General features: G+C 45.4%; 1 protein-coding gene and 1 long non-coding RNA gene across 5 annotated transcripts in view; one reads left to right on the forward strand and one right to left on the reverse strand.

The window, feature by feature from the left end:
- Nucleotides 1-5,752, reverse strand: part of get4 (guided entry of tail-anchored proteins factor 4) — a 44,094-nt gene extending 38,342 nt beyond the window's left edge. For 3 of the 4 annotated variants that reach the window (XR_005463407.1, XM_038819712.1, XM_038819713.1), the window contains exon 1: nucleotides 5,566-5,752. Coding sequence is in view for 3 of the 4 variants with exons in the window: in XM_038819712.1 (XP_038675640.1) it covers nucleotides 5,566-5,699 (134 nt within the window). In the remaining variant the exon portion in view is untranslated. Of the gene's footprint in view, nucleotides 1-5,047; nucleotides 5,199-5,565 lie in introns of those variants that run through there. The other variant, XM_038819714.1, reaches the window with a different exon arrangement.
- The window catches only part of LOC119978241, a 67,405-nt gene continuing 49,657 nt past the window's right edge, over nucleotides 5,723-23,470 (forward strand). Inside the window, exon 1 of the long non-coding RNA XR_005463409.1 lies at nucleotides 5,723-5,907. This is a non-coding gene — a long non-coding RNA (uncharacterized LOC119978241). The remainder of the gene's footprint in view (nucleotides 5,908-23,470) is intronic.

The following is a 23,470-nucleotide window of genomic DNA, read 5'->3' on the forward strand; positions in this document are numbered from 1 at the left end:
AATGGGTTGCAGTCCATTAAAGGAAACCATTATCAAATTAATGCCCAGGAAAGAGCCTAACAATGTATATCGAATAATTTGTTGGGCAACATCTGGACTGATATAAATTCATCCCAGGGCACAAACTGTAATCAGCGATTGGTTACACATGAAGGCGCTACTTTCAAAAGCTTAAACTCAATATTTTCCCTCCCCAATATTATTAAACATTAGGCACTTATACTTAAGTGCAGTGCTACACTGCTCCTTGACCTTTGCTGTTTTTCAATAAATTACAAACACAAGAATAGTGGATGGTGATTCCAGTATTCCATTTTTAACTTCCCTCCTGGAAAACGGTGAACCTCCACAGGGCATGCCAAACAGTCCCAACATTTGTTGGGTTTAAAGGTCAGAAATTGAATTTGGTTCCATTATTGATCAAACCCCGAACCGATCAGAAAGATTCTGCTCAATCTACCGGAAATATGTAGAAAGGTGTGCCACCAGGAGCCTCTGAGATGGACCTCAGACTTCACAATCATAGAGTGGGAGCTGTAAATAACTGACACTGCAACAGGTTTGCTGCTATTTTGAAAAATAGCAGAATCTTTTCATACTGCACTTAAAACTGGGCCCATTCAGGTGACCTTTTAAATGGAGTTTAAAGGCTCAGTTCTGTATCCTATACAATATCTTCCTCCAAAAAAGGTTGAGGGACAGAGGCATTTAAGATTGTGAAAGGTCTTGATAGGATAGATGTGGAGAATATGTTTCCATTTGTGAACACAGACCAAAATTAAGGAACCAAATTCAATTTCTGACCTTTAAACCCAACAAATGTTGGGACTGTTTGGCATGCCCTGTGGAAGTTCATTGTTTTCCATGAGGGAAGTTAAAAATGGAATACTGGAATCACCATCCACTATTCTTGTGATTGTAATTTATTGAAAAACAACAAAGGTCGAGGAGCAGTGTAGCAATGCACTTAGAAGATAAATCCAATGGGAAATTCAAGAGAAACCTATTTACCCAAGGAGCAATAAGAACTCAAGCTCACTAGCAAATGGAGTAGGTAAGGCAAATAATTTAGATTTAAGGGAAAAAACATAAGAACTAGGAGCAGGAGAAGTCCATCTGGCCCCTCGAGCCTGTTCCGCCATTCAATAAGATCATGGGTGATCTTTTTGTGGACTCAGGTCCACTTACACCCCGCTCACTGTAACCTTTTATTCCTTTACTGATCAAAAATCTATCTACCTTTGCCTTAAAAACATTTAACGAGGTCGCCTCAACTGCTTCATTGGGCAGGGAATTCCACAGATTCACGACCCTTTGGGTGGAGAAGTTCCTCCTCAACTCAGTCCTAAATCTGCTCCCCCTCATTTTGAGGCTATTTCCCCTACTTCTAGTTTCACCCACTAGTGGAAACAACCTCCCCTGCTTCTATCCTATATTTTATGTTTCTATAAGATCCCCCTTATTCTTCTAAATTCCAATGAGTACAGTCCCAGTCTACTTATTCTCGCCTCATAAACTAATCCACTCAACTATGGAATCAACCTAGTGAATCTCCTCAGCACCCCCTCCAGTGCCAGTACATCATGTTAAGGTGACCAAAACTGTACACAGTTCTCCAGGTGTAGTCTCACCAGCATCCTACATAGCTGTAACATAATCTCCCTGCTTTTAAACTCCATCCCTCTAGCAATTAAGGACAAAATTCCATTTGCCTTCTTTATTACTTGCTACACCTGCAAACCAACTTTTTTGCGATTCATGCACAAGGACACCCAGGTCCCTCTGCACAACAGAATGCTGCAATTGTTTACCATTTAAATAATAGTCCATTTTGCTGTTATTCCTACCAAAATGGATGACCTCACATTCATCAACATTGAACTCCATATGCCAGACCCCCCCACTCACTTAAACTATCTATATCCCTCTGCAGACTTTCAGCATCCTCTGCACACTTGGCTCTACCACTCATCTTAATGTCATCTATGAACTTTGACACATTACACTTGGTCCCCAACTCCAGATCATCTATGTAAATTGTGAACAAAAAGAGAAAGTTGATGGGGTTAGATGATTTAGTGGTGGAAGGGGACTCGTCAGAGTATAATTATATCATAGAATGGTTATAGCTCAGAATGAGGCCATTCAGTCCATGCTGGCGCACTCCTCATCCAGTCCCAAATCCCCACCTTCTCCCTGTATTTTTTAAAATTTTCTTTTTACTAAGGGACAATTTGGCATGGACAATTAACCTACCCTGTACATCTTTGGGTTGTGGGGCTGAGACCCATGCAGACATGGGGAGAATGCGCAAACTCCACACAGTGACCTGGGGACGAACCTGGGTCTTGCCAGTGTAAGGCAGCAGTGCAAACCACTGCGCCACCTTTTCCCTGCAGCCATGCAAATTGTCCTATTTAGATAATTACCCAATTCCATTTTGAAAGCCACGATGGAATCTGCCTCCACTGTACTCTCAGGCAGTGTATTCCAGACCCTAATCATTCGATGGGTAAATATCCTCATGTTGCCCATGGTTCTTTGCCATTCATCAGAAATCGATGTCCGCTCCAATGGAAACTGTTTCACCTTATCTATTCTGTCCAAACCCCTGATCTTGAATCTATCAAATCACCTCTCACGTTTCTCTTCTCTGAGGAAAACATAAGAATCGTACAGTGCAGAAAAGGCACTGACAATAACTACCCCTAATTTTATGCTAATCCCACTTACCAGCACTTATCCCATATCCTTGAATGTGATGTTGTTTCAAGTGCTCATCCAAATGCTTTTCAAAGGTTGTCAGGTTTCCAGCCTCCACTAACTTTCCAGGCCGTGCACTTCAGATTCTCTGAGTGAACGTTTTTTTTCTCAAATCCCCTCGGAATCTCCTGCCTCAGAAACTATCCCCTCGCTAAATCTATGCCCCCTTGTGATTGGCCTCTCAACCAAGGGGAACATCTGCTTTCTATTTACCCTGTCCAAACCCCTCAATCTTATATACCACAATCATATCTTCCCTCAAACCTCCCTGCTCTAAAGAAAACAATCCTTCAGATTGTTTTCTAATCAATCTAGATTGGCTGATCCAGTCTCTCCTTATACCTCAAACGCTCAATCGCAGGCAACATCGTAGGTGAATTTTCTCTGTACCCCCTCCAGTGCACTCACCTCCTGAGGTGAGGTGACCAGAACTGCACAGTACTCCAGCTGTGGCCCAACCAACATTCTGTACAGCTGCAACATAACCTCCTTGCTCTTATATTCTATGCCACAACTGTTAAAGGAACGTGTCCCATATGCCTCCTAAACTACCCTATTCATCTGCTCTGCCGCCTTCAGGGATCTGTGAACAAATACCCCAAGATCCATCTGTTCCTCTGAGCTTCCTATTGTCCTGCCATTCATTATATACTCCCTTTCGTTTCTTCTTCCAAAGTCTATCACCTTGCACTCATCAAGGTTAAATACCATTTCCCACTGCTCTGCCCATCTGACCAACCCATCTATATCTTCCTGTAACCTACTACCATCTTCTTCACTGTTAATCACCCTACCAATCTTGGTGTTGTCTGCAAACCTACTTATCATAGTCTCCCCCCCCCCCCCCCCCCGCCCCCACACATTCCCGTCTATATCATTAATGTATAAAACAAACGATGAGGGACCCAACAATGATCGCTGTGGTACGCTGTTGGACACCGGCCTCCAGTTACTCAGTCTTCTAACATCTCGATATGTTTCCTTGAATTGCATGTGCTTCAACCTTCTCAATCAGTCTCCCATGTGTCAACCGTGTCAAAGGCTTTGCTAAAATCCATATAAACGACATCAACTGCACTTCCTTCATCCACACGCTTGGTCACTTTATCAAAAAATTCTAGCAAATTTGTTAGGCATGACCTCGCTCTGACAAAGCCATACTATCACTAATCAATCTATGCCTTTCCAAGTGGAAATTAATCTCTCCTTCAGATTTTTCCAACCATTGACAGGAGACTCACTGGTCTGTAAATCCCTGGTTTATCTATACTACCCTTCTTGAAAAGTGGAACAACATTAGCTGTTCTCCAGTATTCTGGCAATTCTATCCCCTGCCAGGACAATCTGAGGTTTCTCTGCTTCTTCCTTGAACAGAGGCCCAACCAGCCCCCAATCATCATCACCCTCCTCTGCCTGGCTGAACCTGTTCTCACATCAAACAACATCTCCTTTAACTCCACACACTCCCAAGAAATAAAACATGCTGCACTGGGATCATCACTATGCCTGTCTTTTTGCGGGAGTTCCACAATTATTTCACTTATTCCAATGAAGATCAATAGAAGCTTGAGGAATAAGTTCATCTTTTGATTAAATACCTTTCAGACTCAACAATTAAACTCAAAACCTCTGCCCTGATTTATTTTCCAATAGCAGCACTTGGCAGACGTAGGAACAGAAAATGTTGGAAATATTCATTAGGTCAGGCAGGAGTGGAGAGAGAAAGGTTTGTGATCTTTCATCAGAACATCGAAAACAAAGTTCTGATGAAAGTCCTCAACATGAAACATTTCTCCCTCCACTGCTGCTGCCTGACCCATTGAGTATCTGCAGCATTTTCTGTTTTATTTTGCAATTATATTATCTACAATCGGGCTTTTGTACAGAAGTCAGTGATGGTGTTGCCTTTTCCTTGGACCGATCATTTGTCTCTTTACTTGTCCCATTAACCTCTCCTTTTACATTTACACCATCGCCCCATTGTCATTTAATCACCCCTGCATTCGACCCCATCACAATGTGTCCCTTTTGCTTTTTTTCCTCATTTTGCTCCCTCTGCACTTGCCTAACTTCTTGCAGCCCTGATTGGTCGTCAACATTGAAACGTTTACTTTCTTTCGCCACACACGGGCCTGATCTTGAGTGTGCGCAGCATTTTCTTATTTTACTTCAGATATCCAGCATCTGAAGTATTTTGCAATTCCAGAGCTGTTGATGCTGAGGATTCTGTAATTACCAACTGCACCTCCTCTGGACAAGCCTTTTGTTCTTTCATACATCCCACCTTCTTTTGCCTTGCACCATTTTGTCATTGAATCTCTCCTCCTTTCCGAGCCATCACCCTTTGTTCCCTTTCCCTGCTTCCCCAACTCTCTCCAAAGTATCTGCAGCATTTTTCTGCCTTTATGTACAAGGCCCGCGGCTGCGCCCTGGCTCCAAATGCTCAAGCCTTCTCCGCGTCAACGCAGCATGCTGTCAGTCGCCTTGCTGGCAAGACGGTTGGCCAATCGCAAGCCGCGCGTCACAATGGACGATCCCCACCCGTGACCAATCAGAGCGCGTCGCTGCGGAGTGGACGGGCCCCGCGGCGGCTGCCCAGCAGGTTCGGTTGTGGCTGCGCTCACGCGCGGGGGCCGTGGGGGAGAAGGATCTGGAAAGGCGCCGGCGAGGGGGAGGCCTGGCTAGCCGGAGCCGCACGCCCCGTTTCAACCTGCTCCTCCTCCTCCTTCTACTTCTTCTTCTCCATCCGTCCGTCCCCCTCCCCGAACCGTCCGGTCCAGCCTCCCCCCGCCGGCTCCTCACCGGAAGAAAAGCGTCCTGTACATCTGATGCGCCTCATAGTAATCGCCCTTCTCCACGCTGGCCCGGAGCTTGCTCTCCACCCGCTGGACTCCGCCCCGGTTCCTGCAGCACTTGGGCAGCTCGCCGTCCGCCATTGCTGCTCGTAGCCAAGGGTCAAAGGGGACAGCGGCTTATGCGCGTCGCGCGTTGACGTCATCGCCGCTGCGTCCATCCCCGCGCGCCGCCAAGTTCAAAACGCTGGAGGACAACCGTCCATAGGCCCGACCCAGCCCGCCTGCCGCTGTAACCCTGACATTAACATGCTGGAAACACCCTCCGAGACAGGCATAGTTAACATTGCAGGTCGGTGACCTTTCATCGGAACGGGGGAAAGTTAGGTTTTAAATGTTGGGGGAGGGGGAGTCGGCCGTTCAGCCCATCGAGCCTACTCTGCCTCTCCACATCATGTGGAGATGCCAGCGTTGGACTGGGGTGAGCAGAGCAAGAAATCTTACACCAGGTTAAAGTCTAACAGGTTCGTGTTGAATCACCAGCTTTCAGTATCCGAAAGCTGGTAATCACCTGAGGAAGGAGCAGTGCTCCGAAAGCTAGTGATTCGAAACAAACCTGTTGGACTTTAACCTGCTGTTAGACTTTTTACTGTCTCCACATCATCCACTTCAATGCCCCCCCCCCCCCCCCCCCCAAAAAGCCCTTTCTGCTACCAGCATTTAGAAATCTGCCAATCTCTACTTTGACTGAGCCACCACCATTCCAAAGATTCACCATCCTCTGTATTGAGAAAATTCTCCTCATCTTGTTCCTGTGGCTCACCCCTTATTTTGAAATGATACCCCCTGGTTCTGGACTCCCCATCTTGCTTGCATCTATCCCTTTTTGTAGGTTTCAATGAGATCATGTCCCATTCTTCGAAATGCTAGTGAATTCAGGTCCTCTCTCTTCACAAGACAGTCCCCACCACCCTGGGGAAAAAGTCTGGTGACCCTTCATTGCACTACCTCTAGGGCAATAATATCCCTTTTAAGGCAAGAGGCACAAAACTGCACGCAACCAAGCTTCCATGCAGTTGAAGACTTCCATATAGAACATAGACATAGAACAGTACAGCACAGAACAGGCCCTTCGGCCCTCAATGTTGTGCCGAGCCATGATCACCCTACTCAAACCCACGTATCCACCCTATATCCGTAACCCAACAACCTCCCCCTTAACCTTACTTTTATTAGGACACTACGGGCAATTTAGCATGGCCAATCCACTTAACCCGCACATCTTTGGACTGTGGGAGGAAACCCACGCACACAGGGGGAGGACGTGCAGACTCCACACAGACAGTGACCCAGCCGGGAATCGAACCTGGGACCCTGGAGCTGTGAAGCATTTATGCTAACCACCATGCTACCCTGCTGCCCACTCATATGCCTGTATGCAACTCCTCTTTCAATAAAGGCTAACGTACCATCAGCTTTCCTATTTGCTTGCTGCACCTGTGTGTTAACTTTCAGTGAATTATTGATGAGGACACCCATGTCCCTTTAAGAGATATGCTGCACATCTGCTCCTCCTATCAGAATGCATAACCTCACATTCCATCTGCTATGTTCTTGGCCACTCCTTGAACCCACTTTGCATCTTCCTCATACCACACCGAGCTTTGTATCATCGTCAACTTGGAAATATTACATTTGATCCCCACATCCAAATCATTGATATATATTGTGAATAGCTGGGGCCCAAGTACAGATGCATGCAATACCCCATTAGTCATATGCTGCAAACTTGAGGCAGGTCTGTTTATTCGTACTCCTATCCCAAGCCTTAATCTATGCCAATGCATTACCTCCTATCCCATTTGCTTTAATTTTGCTGAACAACCTACTTTCGGGGACTTTATTAAAATCTTCTGAAAATCCAAATCCGTTATGTCCACCGACTCCCCTTTATCGATTCTGTTTGTAACATCCTCAAAAAACTCCCAACAGATTTGACAAATATCATTTCCCATTCATAAGCCCATGTTGACCAAGCCCAAACAGATCATTATTAGCTAAGTGTTCATTCATCACATCCTTTAGAATAGATTCTAGCATTTCCTCTACTGATGTATGGCTAGCAGCTCTGTAAATCCCTGTTTTCTCTCTCCCTCACTTGATAAATAGTGAGGTGGTATTTGCAATCTTCCAATATGCTGAAACCGTTCCAGAATCTATAGAATTTTAGAAAATGATCACCAATGCATCCACTATCTAAAGTAGGTGAAATGGGGCAGGCCAGGAAGAAAGAGAAAATAGGGAAAGTCTGATGACGAAAGAGTTGGTGGGTCAGAGCCAATAGGAGAAACAATGGAACATAGGATTTAGGAGTAGGCTATTCAGCCCTTCGAGCTTCGATCATGGCTGATCTGACTGTGGTCTCAACTCCACTTTGCCATCTGCCTTCCATAAGTCTCGACTGCCTTGTTTGTCACAAATGTGTCTAACTCTGATTTAAACAAATTCAATGGCCCACTCTCCACTGTTCTCTGGGGAACAGAATTCTACAGACTAATGTGTATGTAATATATGTATTATATAATGATAAATAAAAATCTCTCAAATTCAAAAATGGGAAAGGTAAAGAAATAGAAGATTCCAGCAGAGGTGTGAATGGCAGAATAATGAATAGCTAACATCCAAAAGCCGCCAAAAAACCAAAGCAATTGAATTAAAACTTGTAAAGAAAAGAAAATGTGGGGCCAGAGATTACAGTTGGAAATTGTTGAACTTGGTGTCTCAGCCTTCTGCACTCAACACTGTCTCTGCATGTAATTTATTTGCTGTACATTTATTCTTTTCAGTTGTTCAAAGGTCTCTTTTTTTAAAAAATCCAATGTTATTCTTTCCTGAGACAGCACCTTTGGTTCTTTGCAAACCCACTCCATAATCCTGAGCACCAAAATCAAGGTTACCTTTCCAGTGCAGTACTGAAGTGAGTTCTACACCTTTGGAGTTACAGTTTTTAAGCTCAGACAGTTCGCTCAGATTGATGTAAAAGATACTGGGCTGGACACTCCGGTCCCCCAGCCGCATGCTTCTCGGTGGCATGCCGTTCGCTGGCGGTGGGATTCTATCTTCCCACAGCTTGTCAATGAGATTTTCCATGCCTCACCGTCCTTCTTCGTGCCTGAGCTTTCTGCCTCACCATCTAACCTACCCTTCCTCTCTATTTTTTTTCCCCATTGTAACCACCCCACGCCGCTGGGCGGTGTGCTACCGGCAGGAAAAGTGAATTGCAACGACAGGAGAATTCCAGCTGTTATTTTGAAGAGGTGTCTTGGCTAGTATTGATCCCTCAGCCAACATAAGCAAAGTGGATCGACTGGTCATTATCACATTGTTGTTTGTGGGAGCTTGCTATGCACAAAATGGCTGCTGTGTTTCCTATATTACAACAGTGACTAAACTTCAAAATTACTCCATTGGCTATAAAGCACTTGGGGACATCCATTGGCTGCGAAAGGTGATATATAAATGTAAGTCTTTCCTTTCCTTTGTCAGCATAAACATTTTAAAGATGGGGAGAGGTGGTGCGATATCTCTTCCCATTTCTTCCTCTCCTCTTGACTATGTTTTAGAGGGAGTGTTTTAAACATTTTTGTGTTGTGATTTTCAGTAATAAAATTTGCAGGCTTTCGGCTAGGTTTAGCTCAAACGGATGATTTTTATTCACGCAACACCCCAAAATATAAATGCAACAAATCACATTCATTCGCTCATGAGCACAGATGTACATGCAAGAGAACAAAGCATGTGTTTAGGTTACTAGGAAAATTAAATACAATAAGTAAATCATGTGGATGAACAGTCACTTCAGGTGGGAAGTGTTGCAAACCTACTGAATTCCTCCACTTGCTTCTCTGAGGTTAAAAGTCTCTGCGGCTGAGTTTCTATGGATATGAATCTTGCAGAGGGAGACAAATTAGCCCTCTCTGTCTCACTGGACGGATTGACTGGTTGTTCAAGCAGAGTTCTATACAGCTTGCTGGAGGATGGTTGCTCTTGTCCTGCTTTGCAGACTGACAGTCCCTCCCTGGTTCTGGGAATAAAATAATTTGTGGCCTGAAGTTGGTTTCAGTCATCTGACGCCTGCCACGATCAATACCGCCAATGTTCCTATATCTGGTTTGATGTTAGAAGCCACTGTTACATAATGGAATTTTAATGGTGGCTGCTCACAGCTGCTTGTGATAACTGGTGTTGCTGCATCATTCTTTGTCCAAGGACAAGCTCGCAGACACTATGGGCGGGATTCTGTGGTCGCTGACACCAAAATCACATTCAGCGATTGGCCGGAGAATCTCCGTTCGCGCCGAAATCGGGGGGTGGCACCTCCCCTCAAAATCGGTATACTTGAAGAGTACGCTGTAGGGACAGCCTCAGGGTGTCACCTGAAGCCCTCCCCTGATGCTCCGCCCCCGAAGGGCCAGTTCCCGACGGTGTGTAACATTTATCCATTTTTTTTTCCCGTGAACCCGGCGTGGCAGCTGTGGGCTGAGTCCAGCGCCGCCAAGTCAGGGGGGGGAATGGTTTCGCGGGCAGGGGGGGCTTTGGCGGGGGCTGAGGGCACTGATGAGGAGTGGTCCAGGGTGGCAAGGGGGGTTACTGAGCGACGGTATGATGCAGGCCGCCGCCGTGCGCATGCACAGGATGGGCCCGGAAATTCTCTGGCCAGATCCACAGATAAAACCGGGGGCTTTACGCTGCGTGGCTGCTAGCCCCTACCAGACGGAGGATCGGTGCAGCTTTTGCGCTGTTTTTTCTGGCATAAAACGCAACTGTTCCCACGCCGGCATCAGTGCTTAGTCTTCAAACAGAGAATCCAGCCCCATGTCCGGGAGGGCTATTGATTTTGAGGTTCATTAAAGTTCCAGTCAATGCAAGGTGTAAATTCACAAATAGTTACAGATTATGAATGCCTATACAAGGGAGGGCACTCCACCCACGGTCATTTAAATTTTAAGTACTTTCTGGAACTGTGGAAGGAAATGATCATAAACCAACTTTGAAGTATGCTGGGAAGTGCTTGACTATAGTTCAACACTGCTTTTGAATGAAAATAAGTAGATCAGGTAACATAAATGAAATACTGCTTAATATTCTGGTCTTGGCCTTATTATGAAAACACATTGTCCTCCGAAAGATAACACAATGTGTACTCGAGTTGTTTTTAGCCAAGGGCAAGAACATACGTACTACGTATTTCATCTTGCGTACTTTCCAAGGTCTATTTAATATAAACATGCCTGTTTACTTCCAAGCTGTTATTTCAGACTATAAAACATGCTCCCTTCAATTGAATCTCAGAGTGCAGTGCACTGGCTTTTGCAGCTGGAACACACTCTCTCCGCAAATATATTTGTGTAAATAAATTTCCTTAAATCGAACCTCGAGGAATTTGTCTTTATTATGATTTTCCAACAGGAACCGTGTTCAAACATGATTTAAACTATATCTGTGCAGAAATCACAGGTAACCTGACCCCTGGTGGCCATGTTGAGCAGAATTCTGATCCGTTTTAAGACAATTTTTCAAAAGTCAGCATCAACTGAAGTCTGCATCTTGAAAGTTAGGAATATGACATCCTGCAGGCATGACATGAAAACGTCAACCTCAAAAACAGCCTTGGTTTAAAAGACTATAACATAAACATTTGCCTGAATTGTTAATGTATTTGCATGACACAGTTGTTTTTAGCTGCTCAAGTGCTTTACTTCCCAAATGTTCCCAATGTTGTCAGTTTCTAGTTGAATCCCTGAGGATTACTACCTTCTCCATCACAGTAAATATCTGCCCCAACAAACATGAAAAGCACACAGCCTAGTAGTGTGTTCAGAACATCGGAGCCATACTTGCTTATGCACCTTCCTACAGGGCTACACTTAATAATAATAATAGCTTATTGTCACAAGTAGGCTTCAATTAAGTTACTGTGAAAAGCCCCTAGTCGCCACATTCCGGCCCTGTTCGGGGAGGCTGGTACGGGGAATCACTTTACAGGGACCACAAATCAAGGGTCTGCAGTGTGCATGAGAGATGAGCAAACGTCTTAGTACCATAAAGCATCACATTTTTTCTTCTTCACCAAAACTAGTAATGAAAATTATTTCATTGAGATGTTTACTAAAGCATAAACAATAACAGCAAGATCACTGAATGAGGTAATGAATTGACTTACTGAAACTTACAAAATCTCACAAGGCTCAACTTGGTAGATGCAAGAAAGATAAGATGTTTCGGGGGGGGGGGGGGGGGGGGGGGGGGGGGGAGTGTGTTCAGAGAACCAGGGGACATAGTCTCAGAATAAGGGGTGGAAAATTAAATTTGTCACATGTACCAAGGTACAGTGAAAAGTATTGTTCTGCGTAGCTCCAGGCAGATTATTCCATACATGAAAAGACATATGATCAATACACAATGTAAATACATACACATCAGGTAAACCTTTTTTTTAAGGACTGAAATGAGGAATTTCTTCACTCAGAAGGTGGCGAATCTTTTGCAATCTCTACCTCGGAGGGTGTGGAGGCTCAGGCATAGAGTATGGTCAAGACTAAGGTTGATAGATTTCAAATTTTAAAGACGTGAAGGGACATGGGGATAGTGCAGGAAAATGGTGTTGAGATGGAAGATTAGCCATGATCTAATTGAATGGTACAGCAGGATTGAGGGGCCGAATGGCCTACGCCTAGTTCCATTATTTCTATTTCCAGACTCTTAAATTTTGAAAGATGTGAGATCATGTGTCTCCATTTTGGTGCTGGAAACAAGTTAGGGCCCATTGAAATCATATTCAGAATTGACTTGGGAAGATCTTCCTAATTCTTGAATAGAGATACATGGACTGCTTCGATGTTACTGAAATACCTCCGCTCCAAATAGCCCAAATCTTCCTGTCTCCAGATAGTCAGAGAATTTGACACGTTGTGAGATGCACGTTAGGACCCTGCTGAGTCCTGACGCCGGAATAACGTGGCAATTGCCTGGGAGTTTAAACTTCTTATGAGCTATCCCTGCTGCCCGGAACCCTCGACGAATGTCTCCAACAGGGTGAAGCTTGTGCAGATACAGGGAAACTTATCTGTATACTTACTCCAGCTTTGACAAAGGGTCATCTGGACTCAAAACGTTAGCTCTTTTCTCTCCCTACACATGCTGCCAGACCTGCTCAGATTTTCCAGCATTTTCTCTTTGGTACCTGTATACTTACCCTGGAATGTTAAGACTGTTTGAAAATTGGTCTATTTGCTGGGTATGCCTCATCCCCGACTCGCCTGACTACTCGCCTATGATCTCCCACCTGATCACCCCAAATACAGATCCCCCCATGTCCGAGTACCCTTCAAACGCCTGAACAGACTGGGCAAACCTGACTATCCCTAACTACCCCCCGTCGACTAACTAGCCCTCCAACCAAAACCCTAACACCAACATCCCTGATCTGACTACCCACTCTCCATTCGCTGACCTAACACTTATTCATTAAAAGACCGAACCTTCAAAAGTAACTGAATACAGCAGTTAATACTGTAAAACGGGAGGGGGTGTCCCTCACTTGCCCCGACTCTAATCTGTTTTTTGGGACTAGATCGGTGGCACTGTCCTGTCCACTTCTGTGTCAGCCAAGACCGGAAGATAGCAAAGAAATGGGCAGTAACCATTTGCCCAGAATTGCAGCTGACTGGAAGATCTATGCCAATGACTCTGATGCTTTAATCACTTTTGAGGACTCCAGTAGCCAAACCAAGAGGAAGGTTGAGCAAGATACTGAGGATTCCAGCTGTCTTCTCAGCATATACAGAACACTGCCCTGCGATGGCATCTTTAATCTCTTAATGATTAGTTCCTTTGGAAACTTTACTGGTGCGTTAAAGTTGGGGTTGGCTAGAGATTTCTTCAACCTGAAACAATGCAATCTTCAGGAATCCAGTAGCTACAATCTGGAAACCGGTGCCAATCTTTGAGATAAGACAACCACGATAGCTTTCTACTTGACTGCAGTGCATAGATATACTAAGATTAATCAGTGCCATTAGCTGAATCAACCGACTCTTAAATAGAGCACCCCTTCTCGCAAGATTGTCCTTTCACTCTCCTCCCTATGGTTGGTGCTCTCCAAGACCTATCCAGCAAAGCTCACCTAGGAAGCCAAACATATATGGGCAGCAGGGTAAAGTGGGTTGGACTCATCAACTATGCAGATTCAAGTACCTCCTGCAGTAACGTTCGCTGCCAAGATTCGCATGTGAATAATTATGAGTGCCCATTTCCAGCAATTTACTTCACACCTGAGCATGCAGATCTAAAATCAGATTCAGCTTGCACAGCCATTAGTCCTCAAACTGACCCAAACCTCTTAATTTGTAAACTTCTTAATTTTTTAATGATTAAACTTTTAATTCTTGCAGGGACTGTGAATGCCCTGCCTAGTTCAGCATGTATTACCCATACGAGAATATGGTGGGTGAATGCCTTCTTGAAACTTTGTGGTGCAGGTACCCACAGTGCTATTTGAGAGCCCCCAAGATTTTATCCCAATGCATTTAACTATATCGTTTTTTAAAAATGTTTTTAACTGCTTTTGTTCTTGTCTGTACCTGTGAAAGCCCTTTAATATGATTGGATGGCCGAAAGACATCAATCCAGCTCCAGGCCCCTGTTGTAAGGACAACTATATGGCAATAGTGATGAAATGACCACCTCACCGATTGCTAATTTCTCTAAGGATTACTTCCTGGAAAGATGCATGTGCTCTTGTTTCGCTGCTGTCTGCAAACTCCAGGCCACGGCCTCACATAATTCCCGCAAATTCAATGCTGACAACTTTGAACTAAGTTTGCATTGATGTGAAGCCAAAATTAATTTGCAGTAATGCAAACTGGGCTCCCTATAATGCTAGTTGGAGAACGGTGTTAGGTTGAACTACACCGAATTCCAAAAGTATCCCAAATGCAGACATAAGCATGGTGGAAAGACCGATCAGTCAGCGAATGACTAATGATTGGAAGAAAGGAAATATTTCTTTCAAAGCTTCACGTAAAAAAAAATCGGAACTGAAATTGAGGCAACAATATAGAGTGCAGCTCGTTTATTTTTGAACATTTTACAGGCTGCTCAATTTCAACCCAATTCATTGACACGCAGCCTGACTAAAGAGTATTCCATCACACAGCATGACTATACCCCCCGCCCCTCCACCAGTTTTTCCCTCCTGCTCTTATGGAGCAAGTAATACAGTCCATATTTTGAAGTTTCTTGTTTCGATGTGTTCATCACTGGGAGATATGCTTCCAGTCCAGTAAGTGACAGCAAATGTAACTCCAGGTTTATTCTGACAGACAATAACCACTAAAGGAAAGATTCAGCAGGGTTAAAACCGCAGCCAGTTCTATGAGAGTTGTTTACAAGACTTCTGTCAAATGGACATTCCACCACACTGCTTCTGTTCAGGCAATAAGTTACCCCAAATATTGTAGTTGGCTGCATCCAAAGCCTCCTGCAGTAAAAGCAAAATACTGTGGATGCTGCAGATCTAAAATAGTGCTGGGAAAAACTCGCCGGTCTGGCAGCATCCATGGAGAAAGAAAGTTGATGTCCTGAAAATAATATGACTCTTAATTTTGAGTCCGTTGGTCTAAAGAACTCTTCTTGATTACCTCTCTACAAATGGTGCCAGCCCTGCTGAGTATTTCCAGCATTTATTTGTATTTCAGACTCGGGCTGTTAGCTTTCACCAAACTCCTCGAGGATACAAATGACCTCAGATGTGCACTAACCAGTCGTGCAGTGCAGGTCGGAGGAAACAAGAACTCCTACAGACAGTGTGGACTGGTCCATATTAAGAACTCAGCGACCAACTTAAATGAGTATGCCACCACCATCACAGACTTCATCAGCAAACATGTAGATAACTGCCAAAAAAAGCAGTACGTACGTTCCCCAATTGGAAACCATGGCTCAATCGCGAGATTGACTCCCTTCTGAAGGACAGGTCTGACACGTTCAAGTCAGGCGACCCTGACCTATACAAGAAATCCAGGTACGACCTCTGAAAAGCTATCCGGGATGCCAAGAGAGAATTTCAGACCAAGCAAGAGTCACAGACTAGCGTTACAGACTTGGCGGTTGTGGCAAGGCCCAAACATAGGTTACAAAGCAAAGCCGAGCAGTATCTCCAGCAGCAGTGCACCCCTCCCCGATGAACGGTTGAAGCAGGAAACCAACGATCCGCTGTCGAGTGCCCCAGTAGCCCATAACACACCCATGCCCACTGTCACAGCTTCCAAAATCTGATCAGCCTTCCTGAAAGTGAACCCTTGGAAAGCGACGGGTGCAGACGGGATCCCTGGTGCACACAGAGCCTGCGTGGACCAGCTGGCAGATGTGTTCGTGCACATCTTTCACCTATCCCTACTCAGCTCCAAGGTCCCCGCCTGCTTCAGGAAGACCACCATCATACCGCTACCAAAGAAAAAACAGACAATGTGCCTCAATGACTACCCTTCGATGGCCCTGACATCAGTCGTAATGAAGTGCTTCGAGAGGTTGGTCATAAAGCGCATCAACTCCATACTCCCAGAACGCCTTGATCCACTGCAATTCACATACCGCCGCAACCGGTCCACAACAGACGCCCTCATCCCTGGAGCATCTGAACAATAACGACTCCTACAACAGACACCTAATTATTGACTACACCTCCGCCTTCAACACCATACCAGCCAAGCTCATATCAAAGCTCCAAAACCTGGGAATTGGCTCGTCACGCTGCAACTGGATCCTCGACTTTCTGACCCACAGACCAAAATCAGTAACAATAAACAACAACATCGCCTCCACAATAGTCCTCAATACAGGGCCCCGTAAGGCTGCGTACTTAGCCCCCTTCTGTACTCCCTGTACATAGATGGCTGTGTGGCAGAAATTGGTTCCAACTTCATCTACACGTTTGCTGATGACACGACCATAGTGGGCCAGATCTTGATTAACGACGAATCAGAATACAGGAGGGGAGAACCTAGTGGAGTGCTGCAGTGACAAGGATATCTCCCTCAATGCCAGCAAAGCTAAAGAGCTGGTCATTGAGTTCAGGAAGCAAAGTACTGTACACACCCCTGTCAGCATCATGGTGGAGATGGTTGACAGCTTCAAATTCCTTGGGGTGCACATCACCAAAAATCTGACCTGGTCCACCCACATTGACACTACCACCAAGAAAGCACAACAGTGCCTATACTTCCTCAGGAAACTAAGGAAATTCGGCATGTCCACATTAACTCTTACCAACCTTTACAGATGCACCATAGAAAGCAAGAAACCGTAAGAAACGACAGTCATGAACACAGCGCAGTCCATCACAGAAACTTGCCTGCCATCCATTGCCTCCAGCTACACCTCCTGCTGCCTGGGGAAAGCGGGCAGCATAATCAAAGACCCCTCCCACCCGGCTTACTCACTCTTTCAACTTCTTCCATTGGGCAGGAGATACAAAAGTCTGAGAACACGCACGAACAGATGCAAAAACAGCTTCTTCCCCGCTGTTACCAGACTCCTAAATGACCCTCTCATGGACTGACCTGATTAATACTACACCCCTGTATGCTTCAATCGATGCCTATGTATTTACATATTCATCAGGCGAATGAGGCTCTGGGAATTCTTCCACTGACCCCAAGAGGCCGACAGCGAACCCAAGGAGTCTACCAATGAACCGGAACAGCAAACCGAGAGATCTGTGGTGCCGCAACTGAAGAGGAAAGAGTCGAATTGGACCCCTCCAGTAGGCCGCTGCCCTAGACCCGACATGTATGCTCAAGCCGTCAGGAGTCGCGTCAATGCCAGATTCATCAGTCGCATTCACAAGACAGCCCCGAATGTCACCCAAGCATAACGCAACGCCATCCGCGCTCCCAAGACCAACCGCAACATCGTCATCAAACCAGCAGACAAAGGATGGGCCACCGTCATACTGAACAGAACGGACTACAGCAAAGACGTATACCGACAACTCAACAACCAGGAACACTACAGATAGTTACCCGCAGATCTGATCAAGGAGCACATCCGCCAACTGAACAGACTGATCAAGACCTTGGATCCAGACCTTCAGAGCAACCTAAGTGCTCTCATCCCACGTACTCCCCGCATTAGAGATCTTGGCAGGGGAACCATGGTTGACAAGAGAGGTTGAATGTCTTGTTAAGAGGAAGAAGGATACTTATGTAAGGCTGAGGAAACAAGGTTCAGACAGGGCACTGGAGGGATACAAGATAGCCAGGAGGGAACTGAAGAAAGGGATTAGGAGAGCTAAGAGACGGCATGAAAAATCTTTGGCGGGTAGAATCAAGGAAAACCCCAAGGCCTTTTACACATGTGAGAAATATGAGAATGACTAGAGCGAGGGTGGGTCCAATCAAGGACAGTAGCGGGAGATTGTGTATTGAGTCTGAAGAGATAGGAGAGGTCTTGAACGAGTACTTTTCTTCAGTATTTACGAATGCGAGGGGCCATATTGTTAGAGAGGACAGTGTGAAACAGACTGGTAAGCTCGAGGAGATACTGGTTAGGAAGGAAGGTGTGTTGGGCATTTTGAACAACTTGAGGATTGACAAGTCCCCCAGGCCTTACGGGATATATCCAAGGATTCTATGGGAAGCAAGAGATGAAATTGCAGAGGCTTTGGCAATGATCTTTTCATCCTCACTGTCAACAGGGGTGGTACCAGGGGATTGGAGAGTGGTGAATGTCGTGCCCCTGTTCAAAAAAGGAATAGGGATAACCCTGGGAATTACAAGCCAGTTAGTCTTGCTTCGGTGGTAGTAATGGAAAGGGTACTGAGGGATAGGATTTCTGAGCATCTGGAAAGACACTGCTTGATTAGGGATAGTCAGCACAGATTTGTGAGTCGTAGGTCTTGCCTCACAAGTCTTATTGAATTCTTTGAGGAGCTGACCAAGCACGTGGATGAAGGTAAAGCAGTGCATGTGGTGTACATGAATTTTAGTAAAGCATTTGATAAGGTTCCCCATGGTAGGCTTATACTGAAAGTAAGGAGGCATGGGATAATGAGAAATTTGGCCAATTGGATAACAAACTGGCTAACCGATAGAAGTCAGAGAGTGGTGGTGGATGGCAAATATTCAGCCTGGAGCCCAGTTACCACTGGCGTACCGCAGGGATCAGTTCTGTGTCCTCTGCTGTTTGTGATTTTCATTAATGACTTGGATCAGGGAGTTGAAGGGTGGGTCAGTAAATTTGCAGACAATACGAAGATTGGTGGAGTTGTGGATAGTGAGGAGGGCTGTTGTCGGCTGCAAAGAGACATAGATAGGATGCAGAGCTGGGCTGAGAAGTGGCAGATGGAGTTTAACCCTGAAAAGTGTGAGGTTGTCCATTTTGGAAGGACAAATATGAATGCGGAATACAGGCTTAACGGTAGGGTTCTTGGCAATGTGGAGGAGCAGAGAGATCTTGGGGTCTACATTCATAGATCTTTGAAAGTTGCCACTCAAGTGGATAGAGCTGTGAATAAGGCCTATGGTATGTTAGCGTTCATTAGCAGAGGGATTGAATTTAAGAGCCGTGAGGTGATGATGCAGCTGTACAAAACCTTGGTAAGGCCACATTTGGAGTGCTGTGTGCAGTTCTGGTCGCCTCATTTTAGGAAGGATGTGGAAGCTTTGGAAAAGGTGCAAAGGAGATTTACCAGGATGTTGCCTGGAATGGAGAGTAGGTCTTACGAGGAAAGGTTGAGGGTGCTAGGCCTTGTCTCATTAGAACGGAGAAGGATGAGGGGTGACTTGATAGAGGTTTATAAGATGATCAGGTGAATAGATAGAGTAGACAGTCAGAGACTTTTTCCCCGGGTAGAACAAACCATTACAAGGGGACATAAATTTAAGGTGAATGGTGGAAGATATAGGGGGGATGTCAGAGGTAGGTTCTTTACCCAGAGAGTAGTGGGGGCATGGAATGCACTGCCTGTGGAAGTAGTTGAGTCAGAAACATTAGGGACCTTCAAGTGGCTATTGGATAGGTACATGGATTACGGTAGAATGATGGGGTGTAGATTAATTTGTTCTTAATCTAGGACAAAGGTTTGGCACAACATCATGGGCCGAAGGGCCTGTTCTGTGCTGTATTTTTCTATGTTCTATGTCCTATCTCGACTGCCTCCCGAAAATACACAAGGCCAACACACCAGGCCGTCCTATCATTTCAGGCAATGAGACCCTGTGAGAACCTCTCTGGCTACATCGAGGGCATCTTGAAACCCATCGTACAAGGTACGCCCAGCTTTTGTCGCGACACAACGGACTTCCTACAGAAACTCGGCACCCATGGACCAGTTGAACCAGGAACATTCCTCGTCAATGTGGACATCTCAGCACTCTACACCAGCATCCCCCATGACGACCGCATTGCTGCAACAGCCTCAGTACTCAACACCAACAACTGCCAATCTCCAGATGCAATTCTGCAATTCATCCGCTTCATTCTGGATCACGTCTTCACCTTCGACAACAATTCTTTATCCAGACACACGGAACAGCCATGGGGACCAAATACGCACCTCAATATGCCAACATCTTCATGCACAAGTTTGAACAAGACCTCACCGCACAGGCCCTTCAACCGATGTTATACACCAGATACATCGATGACATTTTTTCCTTTGGACCCACAGCGAAGAAGCACTGAAACGACTACACAATGACATCAATAAGTTCCATCCCACCATCAGACTCACCATGGACTACTCTCCAAAATCAGTTGCATTCATAGACACACTCATCTCCATCAAGGACAGTCACCTCAGTGCTTCGCTTCACCGCAAGCCCACAGATAACCTCACGATGCTCCACTTTTCCAGCTGCCACCCTAAACATATTAAACCTCACGCTGCTCCACTTTTCCAGCTGCCACCCTAAACATATTCAAGAAGCCATCCCCTATGGACAAGCCCTCCGTATACACAGGATCTGCTCAGACAAGGAAGAGCATAACAGACATCTACAGACGCTGAAAGATGCCCCCGTACGAACGGGATATAGCGCTCGACTCATCGATTGACAGTTCCAATGCGCCACAGCAAAAAACCACACCGACCTCAGAAGACAAACACGGGACACAACCGGCAGAGTACCCTTCGTCGTCCAGTACTTTCCCGGAGCAGAGAAACTACGACATCTTCTTCGCAGCCTTCAACACGTCATTGATAAAGATGAACATCTTGCCAACGTCATCCCCACAACTTGCCTTCAAATAACCGCGCAACCTCAAACAAACCATTGTTTGCAGCAAACTACCTAGCCTTCAGAACAGCGACCATGACACCACACAACCCTGCCATGGCAATCTCCGCAAGATGTGCCAGATCATCGACATGGATACCGCCATTACACGCGAGAACACCACCCACCAGGTACGCGGTACATACTCGTGCGACTCGTCCTACGTTGTCTACCTCATACGCTGCAGGAAAGGATGTCCCGAAGCGTGGTACATTGGCGAGACCATGTAAACGCTGCGACAACGGATGAATGGACATTGCATGATATTTGGCAGGCAGGAATGTTCCCTTCCAGTCGGGGAACACTTCAGCAGTCAAGGGCATTCAGCCTCTGATCTCCGGGTAAGCGTTCTCCAAGGCGGCCTTCAGGATGCGCGACAACGCAAAATCACCGAGCAGAAACTTAGCCAAGTTCTGCACACGAGTGCGGCCTCAACCGGGACCTGGGATTAATGTCGCATTACATTCAGCCCCCACCATCTGGCCTGGGCTTGCAAAATCCAACCAACTGTCCTGGCTTTAGACAATTCATGCCTCTTTAACTTGGGGTTACCCCTATCTCTGTATCTGTAAAGATTTAATTACCTGCAAATGCTCGCATTCTAAGCATTGTCTTGCATCTTTGAATTTGTCTATATATATGTTTCTGGAACATACCTCTTCATTCACCTGAGGAAGGAGCAGTGCTCCAAAAGCTAGTGTCTGAAACAAACCTGTTGGACTTTAACCTGGTGTTGTAAGACTTCTTACTGTGTCTTTACTTTGTGTACCTTGTGTTGCCCTGGTATGTATTTTCTTTTCATGTACTTAATGATCTATTTGAGCTACTTGCAGAAAAATACTTTTCACTGTACCTCAGCACACGTGACAATAAACAAACCCAACCAATCCAATCCTGCTAGAGTAGGAAAACCAACATTTCAACAATACATCTAATGGCCAACAAGGCCCAGGGCAAAAGTGTTGTGTGTTCGTTTTGCTTCTGAGCTTGTGCTGTATGACTTGACCACAACACCCAGGTTTTAATAGCTGAAAACTACTTGGATCAAATAACTTTTGAATTCATCACACCAGTGAGAATGGTTGCAATCAACAAAGCTTATTTGTAACTTTTCATATTGTACAAATCTTATGCAAGAAGGGATAATGTTGCAGAGGTAAATATAGTTATCCTAACATCTGCAAGTCACACCATAAATGGATAGTAAAGATGGTAGCAATGCCAGATTTAAACAGTCTGCAACAAAACAAGTCAAAACTGGAGTCTCAAACCTTTAATCAGGTCCAGATGAAGTTCTATAAAAATTAGAACTGTGAGCATTTTAATAAAACTATTTCCTCACCGGAGTGGCTGTGAAAATTAAATTTAGATTAAAATGTTTCAGAAACATAGGAATGTATAAGTCTCAAAATAACTGCCGATCCATCTACCTGGTTTTAACATTAAGCAACACAATTTGTTTAAACCGATGGATTAAAATTGAGCTCCTGTCATCGAGAGGGCAAGACATCATCTGGTGTAGTAATAAACCATACATGGTGCTAGATTATATCCCAGACTGCACAGGTTGTTCAAGAGTTCTCCCAGTGAGCCAGAGAAGACATAGCCAGAGTGAGAGACAGCTAAGAGTGAGTTTGGGAATTTGAAGCAAGGTAGGAATTGAATTAATTCAATCGGTAAGACTGTTCCTTTTAAATTTCAGGAATTTAAATTAATCTAAAATTATGCAGTGAAGGTTAACAAGGGCACCCCAACCACTCACATAACTGTTTGGCAGTTAAGTGTCATTCACCTTAATCAACTTTGATCTAAAAGCAGGTGGGGGAGGGGGGAGTCAACTCAGGCCAATTTAAAAAGAGAAACTTCTAACTCACTCCCAGTGAGCCAGAGAAGACACAGCTAAGAGTGAGTTTGGGAATTCCCTGGGGGGCTTTTTGTGACTGGTAAGTAGTTTTTCTTTCATTGGTATATTTTTTTTAGGAACTGTAGTTGTACAAGTTAACCAAAGGTTTAAGACATGGCAGGAGAACCCAGACCCGTGTCATGCTCCTCATGTGCGATGTGGGAACTCAGGGACACGTCCACTGTCCCTGGCTCCTTCACGTGCAAGTGTATCCAGTTGCAGCTCCTGTTAGACCGTTCAACGGCTCTGGAGCTGCGGATGGACTCACTTTGGAGCATCCGTGATGCTGAGGACATCGTGGATAGCACGTTTAGCGATTTGGTCACACCGCAGGTGAAAGTTACTGAGGGAGATAGAAAATGGGTGACCAAAAGACAGAGCAAGAGTAGGAAGGCAGTGCAGGTGTCCCCTGCAGTCATCTCCCTGCAAAACAGATATACCCACTTTGGATACTGTTGAGGGAGATGGCTCACCAAGGGAAGGCAGCAGCAGCCAGGTTCATGGCACCATGGCTGGCTCTGCTGCGCAGCAGGGCAGAAAGAAGAATGGCAGGGCTATAGTGATAGGGGACTAGACAGACGGTTCTGTGGACGCAATCGAGACTCCAGGATGGTATGTTGCCTCCCTGGTGCAAGGGTCAAGGATGGCTCCGAGCGGCTGCAGGACATTCTGGG

Source organism: Scyliorhinus canicula, chromosome 15, assembly GCF_902713615.1.
Source record: "Scyliorhinus canicula chromosome 15, sScyCan1.1, whole genome shotgun sequence".
NCBI lineage: Eukaryota > Metazoa > Chordata > Chondrichthyes > Carcharhiniformes > Scyliorhinidae > Scyliorhinus > Scyliorhinus canicula.